Here is a 21,438-nt window from a genome sequence, read left to right on the forward strand (position 1 = left end):
CAAACAATGTATTGATAAGAAATAAAGAGTACTCACACAGCCAGACTACTCAAAACATACTGCACGTGCTCACACTCATCTGGGAACGATGTGCTGGCTGACGTGAAACAGCACAGTGCAGTCTGAAGAACCTGAAGCTGTGGCAACGGGACCTGCCAACGCCCAGCATAATCTTCAACTACCTAAGAGGAGAGTTAAGAAGCACATTACTGTAAAAATGTTGCCAACTTAAATTTAAAATGCAGATAAAACTTAAAAGACATACAAAAACATTAATTCTACACAAATGCACCTGCATGAGAGGTAAGGAAAAGTGTCCTATATTGCTTATCTCACAGTATAAATCTGAAAATAAAATCAACCATCTTTGAAAATATAAAAAAGAAATACACTAAATGAATACTTTTAGCTGACAAACCATTACCAATATTTGTTAACAAATTTTCAGTCTATATGAACCTTGGTTTAAACATCAAAAGTATGAAAATTAAAATAACCAAACAAAACTAGAAATGGATATGCATATTATTATTACCATTGCATTTACAGCACTAAACATGATGTCCATAAGTGTTCCTTAAACTACATTGGCATAATATGAATATTTATGTACTATATTATGAGAGGAAACAGGGAATTATGCTTCTTAGGGCTTATTGGCCATTACCTGAATTTCAGACTCAGTGAGAGGCCCTGTTTTAAGGGAATAAAGGTGAAAGATCGAGATGGATATGACTTCCTCTTCTGGCCTCCACTTATACACAACTTCCCAACACACACACACACACACACACACACACACACACACACACACACACACGCGCGCACGCACACACACACACACACACACACACACACACACACACACACACACACACACACAGAATCCAAACACTCATACTCACATATAGAAAAGGAGTCAGTCATCATTTTGAACTTTTCTAACAAATAATTTTGTAAGAAAAATCTAAAGTTACATTTTTTAAAAAACAGCAAAATGACTTAAAAGTAGATTCTAGAAAGGTAAGAGTCATTTGGAATCTGTAAACAATTTAAGCCTCAGTATTTTTGGATGCTTAATAAAATAAGTTCCTCACTCAACTCATTGCTCCTTAGATTGTTACTTCCATGCTGGACTTTTAAGAGCTCTCAGTGTGGCTAAGTCTACACTTTTCCAATATGGGAGCTGGAATACATGCCTCTGCACCCTCACGTACCATGCCATCTTGAACATTATCTATGCTCTATGAAGCTACTGATAGATAATTCACCACATCTAAAGACTATTTTTTGCTAGAGTACATATACATAGCTCAGTGGTAGAAAACCAGGATGTAAAAAGCTTCAGGTTCAATTTCTAGTAGCAGCAGAATAAATAAGACAAATTAAATAAAGATGATTTACTTTACAGATTCATTTGTTAGAATATAATTCTACTCAAAAGTATTAGTTTGGTGATCTAAAACTATATCAACAATGCCACAGTCTGTCAAATACAGTCTCCGGTGTGAATTTGATATCTGACATCTTTTAACTATTTTCTCTAGAATTTTTCCTTCTCTTAAGAACATACCCTGAACACAGCGCAAAGCATACACCTTCTTCCTGTACATGATCCAAAATGAACCATAAGACTATAAGCTAACTCAAATCACAATCACTTTCACATCTGTTTTAGCTTGAGGATAGTATAGACTTAAGTTTTTCAATCAGCAAAATTGCTGCATCACTTTTGCACCCAGATTGCTCTTAAGCAGTCCTTCTAATTTCATAGCTTCCACTCTTCCCAGTCACAGTACCACCCCAAACCAGCAGTTATGCACAGCTAGTATATTAGCATTTACTTCCAGTTCATGTTACCTGAAAATATGCAAGGTTTTTTCAATGTCATCATCAAGATTGTATCCAAAATATAACATGGATATGTAACTGGAACATGTTCAAATTCCTTATTAATGATCATTAGTCAATATCTTTTTGACAAGGCTATTAAACCAGCTAGTAATATTAAGTCTCTCCTATTTTACTATCTGAGAAAGTATGTTTAGAAAAAGAAAAATATATTCACACACACACACACACACACACACACACATATATATATATATGTTCAGTCTGGCACATATTTCATTACTGTCAATAATCTTATTTTTTAGGTAGAAATAATTTAAATTATTTGGGGGCAAAAAGATAAAGATGCTCTTCTCTTCCCATTGTCAACCATTTATTCAGTAAATGCTTCAGCAAATTTTACTCACTATTTCCCATGCTCAACAGTTCCCATCATCTACCTATTTGGAAAACACAATATTTGTGCTTATCTGTCTAGGTTTACAGCAATTCTTCAGTTCTAGTTTCTATAAACTTGATTGTTTGATAGTGTCTCCAAAGTCCATCTGAATGTAATTGAAAAATTTTAAATTATAGATTCCTACCAACTTTGTAAGTTTTGGTTCGTTTAGATACAAACAGCTCCTAGTTGGGGGAAAAAAATCATTTACCTTGTTAGATGAGATATTTGTAATGAAGCAATTGTATTTTTTCTACCCAAATATCCTCTGCATATATTCACTATATTCACTGACTTAACAAAAGACAGTAAATTTTCAAAAGAAAGGAAGAAATCAAGTAAAATCACACTATAAGAATGTATCCCATTCAAAAGGAAAGATACCAAAACTAGTTTCACACATGAAATAAAAGTACTTTGGTGAATCATGAAATAATAAATAACTTAAAATATTGATTAGATATTAGGTCTGTTTCACAAGAAGAATTTCATACCTTCTACTGTGAATCTGGTTAAAAACCTATGGCTGGGGAGAACATAGGCTTTAGACGGGAAAACTCTTATTTTCTAAATAGTCATCCTGTCAAAACTGTCTTCTGATTTGTACCTACAAATCAGAAGAAAATGGCTGAGTGCTCAGCTATGGATGGGTCATCTACATCTACCCCCCGAATCCAACCCTCAGTACATGGAAGAGGGAGCAGATGGGAAGGAGAGCAGTGAAATGTTGGCCTGTGGCCCTGACATGGATATTACACAGCAGCTGTGGTCTCCTGTCCAAGACCTGCAGGAGCTCCAGCATGGATAGGAGAGGGGCTCCCACACCTGTGGAAGACCTGTGGGCTCCTCATGGGAAGGAGAGTCGCTCTCCTTTGAGTACTATGGTGCTACAAGGGTGCCCATGCCCTAGGAATAGTCCCACATCATGCATATATGTAACACTAATTAATTGGACTCAGGGAGTTATTAATAATTCTAAAAGGAGGACATGAAGGTAGGAGCAAGACTGGATGGGAGGCACTAGAGGAAGTCGTAAAGGAATAGTGGTAGTCATATATATAAAGTCATAAGACTACAAAACATCTCCATACTAACAAGCATACTAACAAGCAACTTGGTTTGTGCTAACTGCCATTGAAACACTGTAAATAACTCTTTGTAATTTAAAATTGGTTGAGACTTCATATTCTAAATATTCTGTTAACCAGCATTCTGCTACTTCACAATGTTAGAAAAAACATTCTCACAATAGGAATGGTATTGTTTTTATCTATACTTTGTATGAAACAGGGACTGACTTTCTTCCTCTTCTGTGGTCCCAGAACTTTCTATAAACTATGGGAAAGAGCTAGAAAGCCTATACTGCTTAATAAAAAGAAGGGTAGCTGCCAAACACCAGTCAGAATCCTCTCACTCTATTTTGTCCTCCTCAACTCTGGACTGTATGACTGTCTTTTTTTCCACATTCTCACTTATAAAATATGAGCTCAGTCCTTCTCAAAACATACCATAATAAGGATATTTCATACCACATGCCCAAATCACTTAGTCCATGGGATGATGTTTGTAATGATTAGTGAGACCCTACCAACTCTAGGCAAGGTTAATTGTAGAGGTTTAGTTCTATATGTAGAGTTTTCACATTCATTGCATGTGACACAGGTCAGGGCACCTACACAATAGCATGCAGGTCAGCATAAAAATCTGGCTTTCCTATTAGTAAAGTGATAGTAAACAGGAAGGGCTTTACATCAATTGGGATGTCAATTTCCATTTGTTACCAAAACTTAAGGAGTAACACAACATTTGCTTTATAAATTTTCATATTGGATCGGTGCCTGGACAAGAGAATACAAGTATGTGCACAATAAAAGATTAAATTAAAATGAAAGTTAAATAAAACTAACTTTCAATACTAAGTGTTGTGGTAAATCTCCAACCCTAATACGCTCATGCAAAAACACAAACTCAGTCATAATATTTATAAGTTGCACGGCTTTAGGTTGGGCAGATTTACCACTAGACTAATCTATTATTCCCTGGCTATGAGATCCCTTGCTACTTGAGGCTTCTCCAGCCCATGCGGTTCTGCTCCGACTTCCTTCCACCTATTCCTCCTAGTCCTTCTTCCTCTGTTGTTCCCTATTCTCTAAAATCTCTGCCCACCTTTCCCTTCCACTGCTGAATCACAGGCTCCAGCCTTTATTTAACCAGTGAAAATGGGGAGAAGGTTCACCTGAAATCATCTGGGTGATCCACTCCTCCATGGGGCAGCTCCTCTTAAGGAAACAGAATTAACATCAGAATACAAACAGGACCAGGGCAACCACAACACTAGGTTTGCTCAATATCCAGAGAAGTTGAATTTAATTTGGTGATTGCTTTGTTTTATGAGACAGGGTTTCTCTGGGTAGATTTGGCTGTCCTGGAACTCAATCTGTAGACAAGCCTGGCCTCAAACTCAGAGATCTACCTGCCTCTGCTTCCCAAGTGTTAGGATTAAAGGTGTGCATCACCACTGAATGTCTCAGGGATAAAGAGCACTGACTGTTCTTTCAGAGGTCCTGAGTTCAAATCCCAGCAACCACAAGGTGGCTCGCAACCATCTGTAATGAGATCCGATGCCCTCTTCTGGTGTGTCTGAAGACAGCTACAGTGTACTACTCATATACATAAAATAAATAAAAATAAAAAAAGAAAATATTTAAGAGCGATGAAACAATTTTATTCATAGTAAGGGAATTAAAGAAAAGTAAATAAGAAGGAATGCTGAATAAGATGGAAAAAACTTGTACTTCCTTAGAAAGTATACACTCCTAAAATCAACGGTATGGGGTGGAGGGGGTTAGGGGGCAGAAATGTTCTCAAGGATAGAATTAGGGAGGAACAAAGCACTAGTTGCTACCCACTAGAAAGAGAATCTTTGATGATTTCAAAGGTACCTAACTAAGGGAAAACATAACTATAGGACAGAAACCTCAAAACTGAGCCAGAGTGAAAATCCAACTATGATAAAATAGTCTATTAAAAACTGATGGAAAATAATAAAAGAACACTGAGAAATTTATACAAAGTAGCAAAAAGATTCTACAGATCTGATCTGATAAGTAGCAAAATAAGAGATCATATTAAATTCTCTGAAGTATTTCAGGTACATCTTGAGTATATAGTTAATATAAATTGCAATTATATGATCAGCATAGTGCCATAAATGAAAGGCCTAGTGAGAAGAAAAGCAATAATGAAAAGAAAGTAGGAGCTCTGCTTTAGACGAATATTTCCTTAACTGAGGAAGCTAAGAGTGGGTAAATTTTGTTTTTTACTGATGTCATCTTGATTCAAAGTCCTTCACATTTTAGTTTCTTGGCATCATAAAGATGAGAGATAATGGACGGAGCAAAAGCAAAGAGAAAGGAAAAGGAAGGCATGGGGGCCAGCTCAGAAGTAGTCTAAAAAGTAAACCAAACCAACCTCAGTATGTTTATTGATAGTAAAGCATGCATACCCTCCACTGCTCACAGAAATGTGACAAAATAGAATGTTTATTGTGCCAACGAAGTTACACTATATAGGACATAGGACAACTAAAAGCAAAGTAAAAAGGCTGAAAGGAATATAAATCAGATGAGGAACTCTTCAGTTGGAGAGATAGCTCAGCATACGGTTTTTGCAAGGACTCAAGTTCAGTTCCCAGAACCTACATTAGGTAGCTCAAAAACATCTAAAAGAACTTCATTTCTTGGTTATTACGTAAATGGTGTAAACAGGGAGCAGAAGAGTGCTTTTATGATTTAATTTTATGAGTGATTTTATGATTTAAGATATCAGGGGAGCAGCAACCTCCCAGGTAACAAAGTACGAAAAGTGTCTTAGCACAAGATTGAAAACAGAAGACAAGAACAGAACACTGAACTGTGAAGCCTGGAGGACAACAGCTGTGGTTGGGGTTCTTCAGACAGTACATGCTGTGCTACTACACAGACTCCAGACTTACTCTAGCAAAAAAGTACAGGACCACACAGAAGAAATAAGTATCAATAGTAGAAATATGTAGTAGAAGTAATATGCCTACTTCTAATGCAGGAGCCATCAATTAAGACCTGGTGGTACCTGTGGTTAAAAACCATTGATTTCATAAAATTTTTAAAAGGAAAAATGCAAACTACTTCAAAATGTAAAAATGTTTAGGGATAAGAACTCTCTGCCTGTACACCCCCCCCTCCCCAAAAGAAAACAGTACAAAGCACTTGGAGAGGCTTTCTAGTAAAAGTTAAATGCAAGTTATAGAGGATAGAGGACTCACGCAGTCAGCAGAAAGCCTGCTCTGCAAGCGTGAGGACTGAGTTCAGATTCCTAACACTCCCATGAAAGCTGGACACGGCAGCATAAGTATGTCGGTCTAGTGCATGACAAATGCATTTCCAGAGCTCTTTACCCAGACAGCCTGAGCTCCAGGATGGTAAGATCCTGTTTCAAAAATTAAGGTGGAACTGTGCATAATGGTGTGTGACTTAATGAGGCAGAGGCAGACAAATCTCTGAATTCTGAGGCCAGTCTGTCTGGTCGACAGAGAAAGTTCTAAGACAGCCAGAGCTAAATAGAGAGACCACATCCTCTTAAAAAAAAAAAAAAAAAAAAAAAGTTAAGGTGGGAGAGATTGAGAAAGACTTATGAAGTTGAATTCTGGCCCCCACATGCATGTACACATACAGGCAATAAACTCTATGTATTCAAAGAATTGATTATGACTCATAAAGCTGAAAACAAACTTACTTTATATTTTTATATGATTTGGATATAAAGTGTCTCCAAAATCCTATGTTAAAATCATGGGTACCTTGACCCTTGTTAAAGTGGATTAATCCACTAATAGTTTCATAATCTAATAGCATTATTGGAGGTGATCACATTTTTCAGAGGTGGGACCTAGATGTTAACCAATTTGTTAATGATTGTATCTGGTCACTGACTCTCCCAACTGTTCTGCTTCCTAGCTAACATGAATTGAGCAGCTTTTTCCCACCAATCTTGTCTCAACTCCGGCCCAAAGTAATACAGTCAACCAAATCTCTAGTAAAAGGAGACAAATCAATTGAACAAATTGGCACTTTATTAATCAGTAGATGGGGTTAGGAATTTAGCTCAGTGGTTGAACGCTTGCCTAGCAAGCACAAGGCCCTGGGTTCCATCCTCAGTTCGGGGGGTGGGGGTGGGGGGAGACAAGTAGATTAAATTTGATACATTTAAACATGTAACTAGGGCCATTCAAATTAAAACCCAATATTAAACTTGAAAACTGATCATAGTGGACAGATCTTCAACTGAAGCACTACTGAAAAAAAGCAAGTTCTGTATTTCAACTCATTAGCTACTTTAAAGTTCATTGTTCTTTCACCAGAAAAAGCTCTTCAAATAAATAAATATGTATACTATAGCTATATGACACACTAGAGCTTGAGTATAAACAATTTGATTTTTTTTAAAGAATATACTAATAGTTGAAACAGAAACATTAACTCTTTGAGTCAGCAAATCCTGATGCTCATTGGATTTCTTAACATAACTCCAGATATTCAGATTAGAACCTGATACAATCTCAAAGAATTCTTTGGGGTATTCTCATTCCCAAATGTTAAATACTTTACTATGCTAATATTTCTAGTAACTTTCCTCTCACCTTACTCAATTTCCATAATCACTAGTCTGTCAGGCCCTTAGGCATTCATTTTCTAGCTACCTACCAATGGCGTCCTTTTCTGGGTAGGCTTTCCTATATTACCTTCCCTTATCTATCTTAAAACATTTAAGATTCACAAAAACACAGCTTTGCTTTCATCTCTATACATGCTGCTCCATAAAATTGAGGGCTCCTCCCTCAAAGTGAGTTTTGGACTGCACTACCTCCTTCCCTGGTAACTCTAAAAAGATAAACATATCAGCTTTGCCACTCTTGGGCCTCCTAGTCAAAAGAACAAAATATCTCTGGCCCTAGGTGGAGACCATCGCATTCTGATCTGTTCTAAAGATTAGAACATCATATAGCATTGCCTGCTTCTCCAAGAAGTAATCTAGCTAAGCCTGTCACTCAGCTGACCAGGAGTTCAGGCCACAGGAAATTTGATTTACTTGAAAAAAATGCTAAGAAGAGAGGAAAAAGCAAACCTGTTCCCTTTTTTTTTTTCTCTTTTTCTCTAGTGGCCAACCCCTAGATGTACTGACCCTAACTCTTTAGGCTTGTTCACTGTCTCTGTAGTCTCTCCCTGTCTGCCAGGCAGTCGTTTGCCAATCTGCATTGCTGAACATGCTAGCTTTCAGACTCATAACCCAAGTAGCCTGGCTTTCCCTCCTCCTCCCCTCTATCGCCCTTCTTCTAGAAATTGCTAAGATTTATGCTTGTCTGTGTTGTTTTTTTCTCTCTCAAATGCTAGTTCAATTGTTATTCAACCTTTTAGTCCTTAACTGAATTTTTTGACTAGCAAGACCCAGTTCACACTAATAACATAAAAATGTGGACATCTTATCATGGAAAACATGGATGACTAGACTCTGGCTCCAATTTTAAGTTAGGTACTGGAATCAAAGTAATGAATGCATATCTACTCTTTTTATAAACACAGGATTGCACACAAGAAACCAAACTAATATTTAAAAAAGAAACAGCTTTTGATATTCTCGTATTTGTATCTACTAAATTTTTAGACTTCCTATCTTGATTACAGTCTATTCATATTGCTTTAATAAATTTCAGCATTTGAGAAAAATCACACATCATAAATTTTCCCAGCTTCAACCACTATAACAACTTGCTATACCTTTGTATTTACCTAAGTGTTATAAGGCTAGATGCTTATTAAGGTGCACTCTTTAACCTCAGTATTCAAGGAGTAGAGGCATGGGGATCTCCATGAGTTTTGGGCCAGCCTAGTCTACATAGTGTTACAAGACAAACATAACCTCTGCTGGTTTAAAATCATCATGCATTTACATGTTGAACTAACTGATATCAAAGCCACTGCTGCTGAGATAAATAAATCTCTGTGTGCTTCATAGGGGACACAAAATAAAGTCAATCATTTTGAATGAAAAATTTCAGAAAGCTTAAATGTAAGCGTTTGGTCTTTTCTTCCTTTCTTCCTTTTTTCCTTCTTTCTTTCTTTCTTTCTTCCTTTTTTCTTTCTTTCTTTCTTCTTATTCCCTTTTCCTTTTTGTTCTTCCACACTTTAGTGGTTAGAATATGAATGTCCCTATAGGCACAAATATTCTGAGTACTTGATCCCAGTAGGTTGTGCTGGCTGAAGAGGTTTAACAAGTGTGGCCTTGATGGAGGAAGACTATCACTGAAGAAGGGCTGTGAGAGTCAGCCATGTTGTTAGCTTGTTTTCTGCTCCTGCTTGCATCTGAAGATGTGCTCTCTCAGCCTCCTGTTTCTGCCCCAATGCCTCCTTCTTGTTGCATGCCTCCCTGCCACGTTATACTCTGCAACTGTTAGCCAAAATAAACTCTTCCATAAGTTGCTTTGAGTCACTGTTTTATCACAGCAACAGGTAATATACACATTGATGAACATTTGTGGTTTTGGTGTCTTGTGGGGTTTTATTTTTATTTTTATTTTTTCATTTTTTTGGTTACTGTCTATGACATTACTTTTAATCAATAATGAATTTTAAATACTTTAATATAATCAAATAATATCCCAGACATAATACAGTTTTTATGTCTACTTGGTCAAGTCATCTGCTCTCTCAATCTTAGTTCTTTTATCTGTAAAATCAAAATAATAGCAGATACCATGAAGGGTAGCAAATTAAACGCATTACAACAGGCAAAGCAATTAGCAAAATTTCTGATACATAATTAACATGAGTAACACTGAAAGTGGGAGTAATATGTATACAATACATAAATGTATACAATTAGGAAAATCTAATAAAATGTACTGGATATTTTAAGCTGCTATAAATTTGAAAACATCTTTTAAAGTTTGTGTTCTAAAAACTTAAATAACATTCTGATGGTGTCTGGAATTGAAACCTTTCCAATATACTTAGGGCTACATAACATCACAAGGTTAGGGCAATCATGATAGCATTAGTAGTGGTTTATGTTTTTAAAAACAAATCTATTTCGTTTTTTAAGATTTATTTTATTTATATGAGTACACTATAGTAGTCTTCAGACACACCAGAAGAGGACATCTGATCCCATTACAGATGGTTGTGAGCCATCATGTGGTTGCTGGGAATTGAACTTAGGACCTCTGGAAGAGCAGTCAGTGCTCTTAACTGCTGAGCCAACTCTCCAGCCTACATTAGTAATGTTACAGAGGGAGGGGAGGGAGGGAGGGACAGACAGACAGATAGACAGAAATAGAATATGGATCTAAATATGAATCTAGTATCCATGTTCCCTTGCTCTTGACACAATTTCTCTCATGTTTTGATTCAGTAATAGGTCCTAAAAAGATGCTGCAGCTTCTAGCCTTGTAACTATAGCTTCCAGAACTATTAAATTACTCAAATCTGTGGTATTTTATTTTAGCAACAGAAAATATACTGAGACAAATATTAAGTTTTCAGTACTGTAAGTATGTTTTAAATCATTGTCCATGCCAATCAACACAGGGACATTAGAGAGTATTTAGAACATTTAACCTTTAGAGTAGTGAAAATACCCCGATAATACCAACTTCAGTAGTAGAAATATATATTTATAAATAGAGTATACATGTATGAGAGTAGTATTGATCAGCAATTTCCTCATAATTGAAAGATTCCTTTCTAGACTGAAGAAGTAAACAAACCAAAGGTCAGCAGACCTGAAGCTTACAAGATACATAAGTCTACACACAGTTAACTTCTACATAGAAGACTCCTAATAGCTGAGCTGTCTCCAAGTTGTGCAGGAATTTCCAAGGATACAGCCTTCATGAATTGTCACCATTCGGGGGTTGGGGGCTCAGGAATAAGCTATCCATATTACTCCTGCAAGAAACCCCGTAGCCATACTTGCTAAGTGACCTTAATATACACATTCTTAACCTTAATAAACTCTGCTCAGCAAATTTGCCTTTGATAGAATTGTTACTTTGGTCTGTCCCTGGTTCCCTATCTAATGTGAATGGACAAATAGGTAATGTATATAGACTACCACAGAAGCCAGAAAACAAGCCTGTCCCTTTTTTTCTGAAAGTTTATTAGGTGATCAACTATACAGCCTATCACCCAATACTGAATGGGGGAGTTATATCCTTCATACCTTTATTGGAGCAGATGAACATTGATAATGAAACGTATAACCTAGTACCTACTCTATATCCAATATCAGGAACTCAAATGATCCTCTGTATACCAATCCAAACTACCTGATCAAGCAGCTGCCAATTTAGACCTCTGTTCTTTCTCTCCAGCCCCACCCATACACTCTCAATAAATCAAGTTTTCTGCTGTTAGTGATGACTACTCTATATTCCTGAAACTTATCTAGTATGACTTCTGTTCCTTGATGTTCTCCAATAATTAACTCTTCTCAGACTTCATTTAAAGAATCATTCTTTCTTTGTTGGTCAATTGCTTTTAGAGTTCCTCCAGTTTCAGTTTTTATTCCTTTTTCTTATTCCTTTCTTAACCCAGTCTGCATTTTCTCCCTATGTAAATTCATATCTCACATCAAATACCATCCATATAGCTACAAAATCCAGAGCTCCTTGCCAAGCTGGGATTTATAGAAGTCCGGCTTTCTGAACTCAACTCAAATGGGGCAAAATACCTTAAATTTCATGTTCAGATTAAATCAAAGAATTTCAGCAAAGAAGTTGTATATAGAATCTTCAAACAGTTGTGGCTATTAGCCCCCTTTACAGTATTGTTCACCTTCTCCTCATGAAGTCTTTACAGGCAAGTACATTAGCATCAACAGTCTGTCTACAGCAAAGATGGTGAGTTTCTATTCTTTTCTGATTCACAGCTAGTTCACAATGTATTAATCAATGTATTCAACTTTATAAAACAACCCTGAGATTTCACCTCACACCAGTGCGATTGGCTAAGATCAAAAACTCAGGTGACAGCAGATGCTGGCGAGGATGTGGAGAAAGAGGAACACTCCTCCATTGTTGGTGGGATTGCAGACTGGTAAAACCATTCTGGAAATCAGTCTGGAGGTTCCTCAGAAAATTGGACATTGAACTGCCTGAGGATCCAGCTATACCTCTCTTGGGCATATACCCAAAAGATGCCTCAACATACAAAAGAGACACGTGCTCCACTATGTTCATTGCAGCCTTATTTATAATAGCCAGAAGCTGGAAAGAACCCAGATGCCCTTCAACAGAGGAATGGATACAGAAAATGTGGTACATCTACACAATGGAATATTACTCAGCTATCAAAAACAACGAGTTTATGAAATTCGTAGGCAAATGGTTGGAACTGGAAAATATCATCCTGAGTGAGCTAACCCAAACACAGAAAGACATACACTTTATTTTTTAAAGTATTTTTTTAAGAGCTGGGCATGGTGATGGACTTTAATCCCAGCATTCAGGAGGCAGAGGCAGGCAGTTCTCTGAGTTGGAGGTCAGCATGGTCTACAGAACAAGTTCTAGGAGAGCCAAAACCACACACACACACACACACACACACACACACACACACACACACACACACACACACACAGTCTGGAAAAACCCATACAGAACTTTTCTAATAAAATAAGTATGCACTTATTGATAAGTGGCTATTAGCCCAAATGCTTGAATTACCCTAGATCCCTAGAACAAACGAAACTCAAGACGGATGATCAAAATGTGAATGCTTCACTCCTTCTTTAAATGAGGAAAAAGAATACCCTTGGCAGGGAAGGGAGAGGCAAAGATTAAAACAGAGACTTAAGGAACACCCATTCAGAGCCTGCCCCACATGTGGCCCATACATATACAGCCACCCAATTAGACAAGATGGATGAAGCAAAGAAGTGCAGACCGACAGGAGCCGGATGTAGATCGCTCCTGAGAGACACAGCCAGAATACAGCAAATACAGAGGCGAATGCCAGCAGCAAACCACTGAACTGAGAATAGGTCCTCTATTGAAGGAATCAGAGAAAGAACTGGAAGAGCTTGAAGGGGCTCGAGACCCCAAAAGTACAACAATGCCAAGCAACCAGAGCTTCCAGGGACTAAGCCACTACCTAAAGACTATACATGGACTGACCCTGGACTCTGACCCCATAGGTAGCAATGAATATCCTAGTAAGAGCACCAGTGGAAGGGGAAGCCCTGGGTCCTGCTAAGACTGAACCCCCAGTGAACTAGTCCATGGGGGGGAGGGCGGCAATGGGGGGAGGGTTGGGAGGGGAACACCCATAAGGAAGGGGAGGGGGGAGGGGGATGTTTGCCCGGATACCGGGAAAGGGAATAACACTCGAAATGTATATAAGAAATACTCAATAAAAAAAAAAAAAAAGAAAGAAAGAAAGCAATGGTAAATATATGAAAGACTTTGTGTCAATAAATTACTTACACTTAAGATTTCACTGGTAGAAGTAAAAGTAACACCTTTATTAATTTGCTAAATTAAATTATCTCTTCTCTACACCAAAGTAGGCGTATTTCACTTATCTTTGCGGATAAAATAAAATTTCATTATGTAAAATGATTGCACTTGAAAAGAATCTAAGCAAGAAAATAAAGTACATTTTATCCTGTATTTTTCCTATATTTAAAAAAAAAAGTATTTTTTTAAGAGCTGGGCATGGTGATGGACTTTAATCCCAGCATTCAGGAGGCAGAGGCAGGCAGTTCTCTGAGTTGGAGGTCAGCATGGTCTACAGAACAAGTTCTAGGAGAGCCAAAACCACACACACACACACACACACACACACACACACACACACACAGTCTGGAAAAACCCATACAGAACTTTTCTAATAAAATTTGAATTTTAACAAAGAAAACCTAAGAAAATAAACAGGTGAAAGGAATAATAAAATTCATCCATAAACATACCAGACATACTTGTCTTCTGTGTGCCTATGAGGATTCAAAATCAAACCTCTACATGCACTGAGAAAAGTATACAACTGCTGTCAGGTTACGAATAAGGTATATGGAAGCAAATGGATTTGGGGATTGGATCTAGGTCTTATCCATCGTACTAGGTATATGCAATATTCTAAAATCTGCAGAGTGGAAGGACCACTAAAGCGGACTGACTGTGGCAACATGAGTCGTTAGTTCTAGCACTCAAAAGTCAGAGGCAGCAAGATCTCTCAAAACACAACCTCATCTACACAGTTTCAGACCAACTAAAACTACATGGTAAGACCCTGTCTCAAAAATAAATGAATGAATGAATAAAAGTCCTAAATGAATACACCACTACTTGGTCTTAAGCATTCTGGATAATCAGTATGCTTAAACAGTTTCAAATATGAACAAACATTCTTTACAAACATGACCTGGGGGAGGGATATAGATTTTGTTACATGTGAAGGTTTCCATGCTGTTTGTCACTGAAGCTATTCTCAATAATTTGCTGTTGTCATTAGCAACAACTAGTCTTCAACTATGAAAGTCAAACTAAAAATGTATTAAAGAACATGTAGACTAATTGTTTTGTTTTTTCTCTAGTTATTAATAGTAATAACTATTACTACAAATAAATAGCCTTCCATAAATTTTGCCTTTCATGAATACTTCAAATGTCTCTAATACTCAGGTTTTTGAAAACCATTTTTAAAGCCCACATTTTAAAAAACTCTGAAAGGAATGTATGAAGTAAAGTGGTGCACTGAATTGATTTTTAGCTCTGAACATTCACAATACAATAGTCCACGGAATTGGCAAAAGTAAGTACATCAGGGCAAATTACTGTCAATTCTTGCCTTCATCTTTTATATTTATTCGTTCTGCTATTGTTGTTTGTTTTTTCTAGACAGGGTTTCTTTCTCTGTGTAGCCCTGCTTGTTCTGGATTTTAGAAGTTATGACTGCCTCTGTCTCCCAAGTGCTAAGACTGCTCCTCTTTATAGCTATTCTTCACATTGAGCTAATTTTCAATGTAGCCAATATTAAATGTAGCCAAATAAACACACATTTACTTCTGTTCACTCGCAAACTCAACTAAATTAAAATGTTTTTGTTTTAAAAGACCGACAGACAGACAGAGGCAGAGACAGACAGATACAGACAGACACAGACACATACACACACACGCGCACACACACATACACACACACACACACCACACACATTTAGGTAGCTAGGAAGTAGCTGGAGGAAGTTGTTCCTAGCTTGAAAACTGAGAAGTTGAAATCCAAAACATAATGGAAGAGTTCAGGAACAAGTTAATCATGTTTTAAGGACTCCAAAATCCTGAGAGGGGGAGAAATTGAAGGAATGGTGAGGCACTACATACTTGTAAAAGTGGAAGTAAAAGGAGTGTGAAAAATCATAAAAGGGGAGGGACTAAAATCTTCCCCCAGATCTCCTTCCCAGGCAAAAATAGAACCTAACCCTTAATTATTTCTCTGGAGAGAAATGCAAGAAAGAGACTCAAAAGCAATGGAGAAATGACAAAAATGGGTATATGTAAGAGTTCAAACTGGATGTACTCAATAACAAGAAAAGAGTAGCTCTACAAACTAACTGATCACACCTAAAATGAAAAGGGAAAAAAAATCATAACTAGGCGTGTGTGTGTGTGTGTGTGTGTGTGTGTGTGTGTGTGTGTGTGTATCAGTTGCAAGTGACTAGCTCTGAAAAAATGGGGGAGAAAATACATTTTTCTAAAAAGTTACCCCCAACACCTCTCACATAAAAAGCTGGTTGCTTCTATAGCTTAATACCTAACTTGTTTTCTTCCTTCCTTACTAAATAGAATCTTAAGCATGAATTAATCATTTTCTTAAAGTTCTAACATTCTGTGTGAATGGGGATGCCTAAATAAGCTGGACGAAACCCAGTGAACAGGACTTAGGGCAAGTTTTCAATTACCCACAGAAATACCCTGTCATCACATAAAAGTCAGGTTTGATAGCTGGAATCCCAGCATGTATACTGGCATATCAGATAAACTAGAAAGAAGATGGCTAAGAAAGAAAAGCAACTGTACAGTTATAACAAGACCACAGGGCCATCTCTTCACTAGCAAGTCAAAACATTTTACATGAGCAATATATTACTACATTATTTAAATCACTTAAATCAGGTCTGAACTTGCAGGGAAAAAGACTTCCTCATATTTAGGTCTTCTATATGACTTTTAAAAATACATACACTGATTAAAGATGAGTTAAGATGTCAATTAATAGCAATAATTAATAATAAAAATAATACGTTAAACACCCTCAGAAACGTTTCATGAAAGTATTATTGTATAAATTTTGCACCAAGATCAATATATCAGACCAACAATTTCTAAGACAATTAATTTAAATTTCTTTGAAGAGAAATTAAATATGAAAAAAGAGGCAAACCCATGTCTTAGGTGTCTTGCATAGACTACAATTGCTGTTAAATCTTACTGAAGAATTATAAGGTACCTTTTGTTAAGAACAGCATTACCCAAACAAAAACCTAGCTAGCTACAAAGTAAAAATGTAAAGTATGGCAGGCTTTCTCACCTGGGTACCACTAACATGTCAGACAGACCAGGTTAACTGTTGGCTGTCCTACACTAACCCTACCCACTAACTGCCAGTTAGGAAAATCTAAGACTGCTGAATGCCACTGGGAGGAAACAAAATTTCTGAAAACCCAGACAGCAAATGTAATTGCTTCACAAATGAGTTTCACTCATCAGCAGCATCTACCTATGACAATATTACAGAATAAAATTTAAAGATGATAGTATTTTAACATACTCTCTGAAGTTCATTATGGGATATAAACTATCAACTCCAAAGATTAGATTATCTCTAATGCCCTTCCTAAACCCACAGAGGATTTTGCATCACAGAATTATTAATAGCTTCTGTCTATTTAAGCCTACCTATGTGTTAACTAACATAAGGGCTTTCTGTTCATTATATCCATTCTCTTGTTTTATAGCTTGTCATCTGCCTGGGGTGGCTGTCAATCCCACCACAGTACAAAATAGTTTTATAGTCTACTTTAACCTAACAGATCATTTCCAGATATGTAACTCATTAAAATGATTTGATACTAAAATTTGCTTAGTTTACTATATGTGACCAAAGTCAAAATATTACAGCTTTAGGAACTGAGTGAATGTTTCCTGCACCTAACAACTCAAGAGAAAAATATTTTACTACTATGGCATAATAAAGTATCCTTTTTAAGCTTTTTTTATTTTAAGTGGTGTGGTGTGGTGTGGTGTGTGTGTGTGTGTGTGTGTGTGTGTGTGTTTTGAGACATGGTCTTTACAAAGTCCTGGATATCACTATGTAGACAGGGGTGACTTCGAACTCACCTGCCTCTGACTCCTGAGTTTGGAAATTAAAGGCTGCACCACCAGTCTTGACTCCTTTCTTAAATCATATCTGTGCTTCCTGTGCTTCCTTGAGTACTTTCAGGATGTTTGCCCCCCTGCCTATCATTTACTTCCCATTACACTATCAAATCCACACCAGGCGTATGTGTTCTGTTTGATCACTTCAATTTGCTTTTTACTAGATATTGAAGTCTGAAATCAATTCCCATCTTGTTCTTCTTTTGGGATCTAAGAAAAGTTAACTTGTTTTGGCTTCAAATTCTAATATGTTACTTGTTATCTGAAAGTTAAAGAGTTAACAGGTTCTTAGTAAAAGTTTCCTTCTCCTCCCTTCCATATCAAAGCAAATTAAGTATTAGTTAGGGCCCACTATCCTGAAGCATTTCCTGAGCAGATAACTAATATAACCCAAAGGAAGAGCTAATTAGAAGCAATTAGTCCAAAGTCTTTGTTTAGTTTTCCTTAAAAGAATTGTTCATTTCTTTCTCCTGCAACCACAGCTACTAATCAAAAAATTTTGATTCATATTTTCCCCCAAAAAGAGCCAAACTGTAGATTTTCTTCTCAATATCACAAGCAGTATACATAGTTCATATCGTTAGCTTTCTGTCACTTAGACAAACAATTTTACATTATTATTTTATTAATCAAATATTAAATTATCTCTTTTGAAATAACTCATGATTAGGTAATTTGCTAATTAGTGAAAGTTATTTAATATTACTATTAGTAAATAATAGAATCCTAATTGTTTAAAGAATTGAAATTTGGAAATTCAGTTATATAAGCCAGTTTTCCTTACTGGCAAATAAAACAATAAACTCCTATTTTATTAAGTAGTAGATGAAATGTAACTTATTATATGTGATTCTTCCATTCAATTTAAAAAATGTAAAAGATAATATATGTAAATAAAAATATCACTTGTAAAATAGAACCAGAACAGAAACTCAGAAAGAGATCTATTACTGATCTCTAAAATAGATGGTTTCAGGGGAAAAAAAATGCCATTTTCAATGTATGTCCAGATAACACTCATAATTTAGCTATGTAAAATAAAAGTTCATTGCATTTTTTCTGTTAAGTTCTATTCCTGGCTATTTATAACTTAGAATTTTATAAAATAGTTATTTCATTTGTTCTTAAAACATTTTAAAGTCAACTATGAGAATTTAATTTTTTTTTGACTCAGGGTCTCATTATGTAGCTCAGACAATTTGTGTGCCCCAACTCCCAGGTGCTGTCAAAGTTTTTCATAAGCTAAATGTGCTCATTTTTTCTTAAAAAATTAATTTCAAGAAGAAATTTAGAGTAGGTTCTCTAGCACTCAAAGTTTTCAGCAATGAGGAGGCATTTGAGCAAGTAAATTAACACCACCAGGCCTGGGGAAGGGGGGCAATGTAGAACGCAATGGGAGCTTGGTTTCAATGTCCAGACAGAGTGTGCACACACACACAGAGTTGGGGGCAGGACTGGGGGGTGGTGCCAGGCAAGGCAGAAACAGAGAACTAAGTCATACTTAAAAGGCCTGACACAATAACATTTATTTCAGAATATATTTAAAATATCAAATGCATACTAATTTTTCTTAGTTTGAAGTTCCTAGGTTCATAGTATATAAATGTAACGATTGCTAAACATTAATCATGTAGTTATAAGACAAATACCCTCAAAATCAAGACAGTGAACTTCACTGAGCATCAACTGTCAAGATGAAACACGTTTTCAAGAAAGTTACTAGATAGAGCCAGTGTTAAAGATATATATTGTCTATACCCAGACTGTTTCGACCTTCAAACCAATTTTTCTATGACATTGGCAAAAAAATTAAATTTACTCACTAGTAACTTATCCAAAAATATCAACTTACTCTTTTCTTAAGTGCGTGGCAGGGCATAAAATGAAATGTCAACAAATTTAATGCCCACTCATGGTTCATTTTATTGCGCACCTGTGACCAGAATGAAATTAACCGCTAACTCATCCAAACCTTTCATGTATTTATCCAGCTAGCAACTATCCCAACTAAAAAAATTAAGTGAAGCACAGATGTTAAGTAACAGGTTAAGTAACAAAGTAACAGCTAAGAAATGGTAGAGCCAGGTCTGAACACTTAGTGCACATTAAGAAATACTTCTTAAAGGTAGTATTAAAAAAAGTATTTTTTTAAGAAGCAAGAGTTGCGAATGCAAAAACCTTGTATTACAAATGTATGCAGATGAGAATGCAGATTATCCAAACTTTATCCCTAAACCCGTAGGTTGTTTCTATATTTACTTACAGTTAAATAAAAACTACATTCAATCCTAAAAGCAGTCGGAAGAATAAAGGAAGTAAATAATTTACTGTCACTTTTTTTCCGATACTGAATTTAACAGACTAACCAAAAACATGTAATTTAAAGGCTGGGGGAGGGGTGGTGTAACCAGGGCAATAGTTTCAGGAAAACGACTTTCTCTGTGTGCAGTCAATTAGGAAACTGTTTGTCAGAGAAGGGGGTCAAGAGAGGGGAAGATGACAATCACTCCAATAACGTCCCACACCGAAAACACCCCCCCCCCACACACACACACCTGGTGGGGGATGGGGGTAGCTAACGGTGGGTCAGTGCCAAAGCCAACGGAAGAACTGGTCCAGAGGCACCCAGTGAGGGAATGACAGGAGACCCTAGCAGAGGGGGAGGGGTGGCGATGACAGGAGGTCAGGCAGTGGGGTGATAGCATGCTTGGCGTCTCTGAAAAAGAGAATGCGGGGACCCGGGTCTTAGAGAAAGACAGGAGAGCTCAGCAGAAGTGAGAGGAACCGGGTAGTGAACGTGAGAAAGGCGGGACCCTCATGCACGAAGAGGGTCTGCGTGAGGCACAGGCATGTCAGGACCGGCTTCTTTCCCGTTGACCGTCCAGCTCCCAGTCCACCCACCACGACAAACTCACTTTCTTCTCACCTCGAAGTACACAAGTCACCCCCCAACCCGCTCCCCGTCCCTATCGCCAAGCTTGGAGAGGTGCAGAGAGGGGACCGGGGCTTCCCAGACTCCCTCTCTGTCCCGCTGAAGGATCAGTCCGGGACACAGCCCAGATACCTGGGCCAGCAGGCCAGGAGCCACGCAGAGGCCCAGGAGCCCGGTGACAAGTCGGAGCGGCCGACGGGCGCCTCACCTGACAGAAGCGTCGGCAGTAATCCCGGCTGCTGATCCCGACGCCGCCGCCAGAGCCGCTGCCGCTGGCTCCCCCTCTGCCGTCGCCGGCAGCTCTGAGCCCCACTGGGCCCGGGGGGGACTCCACAATGGCCACGAGCTCTTCTCCGAGGCGTTCGGCCTCTTGGTCGCTCTCTTCCTCCGCCATGAGGCTCTCGCCGCCCAGCGCGTACCCAGCCCCTGCGCCGCCGCCGCTGCCGCCGCCGCTGCCTCAGCTAACCTCCTCCTCCTCCTCTAGTTCCCTCCTCCTTTCCCTCCGCCCGAGCCGGACAGGGCCACTCCACTGGGCTCTACTTCCGGCTCCGCCCACCCACGCCCCCAGTTTTCACTGGAAGAAGGAAACCGCCAATCATAGGCATGCCCGCCCTACACTCCTATTGGTTAAACTAACCGTCTGTTTGACAGCCCTGCCATCTGTTGGTCAACACTACTCGGCGGTTGCTGAGGACCGCCTACGAGCTTTGCCATAGGGCGCGCCGGAGGACGGGGCGCGGCGGGGGAC

At 38.0% G+C, this 21,438-nt stretch overlaps 1 protein-coding gene across 2 annotated transcripts in view; it reads right to left on the bottom strand.

Annotated features, from left to right (window-relative positions):
* Nucleotides 1-21,271, bottom strand: part of Zfp654 (zinc finger protein 654) — a 64,533-nt gene extending 43,262 nt beyond the window's left edge. Inside the window, exons 1-2 of one of the 2 annotated variants that reach the window (XM_237855.11) lie at nucleotides 20,899-21,271; nucleotides 37-182 (exon numbers count right to left, since the gene is read on the bottom strand). In XM_237855.11, coding sequence (XP_237855.6) covers nucleotides 37-182; nucleotides 20,899-21,084 — 332 coding nt within the window. In that variant the 5' untranslated portion in view covers nucleotides 21,085-21,271. Of the gene's footprint in view, nucleotides 1-36; nucleotides 183-20,898 lie in introns of those variants that run through there. The other variant, XM_063270836.1, reaches the window with a different exon arrangement.
* Nucleotides 21,272-21,438: the final 167 nt, after the last annotated feature.

The sequence above is a fragment of the Rattus norvegicus genome, chromosome 11 (assembly GCF_036323735.1).
Source record: "Rattus norvegicus strain BN/NHsdMcwi chromosome 11, GRCr8, whole genome shotgun sequence".
Lineage (NCBI taxonomy): Eukaryota > Metazoa > Chordata > Mammalia > Rodentia > Muridae > Rattus > Rattus norvegicus.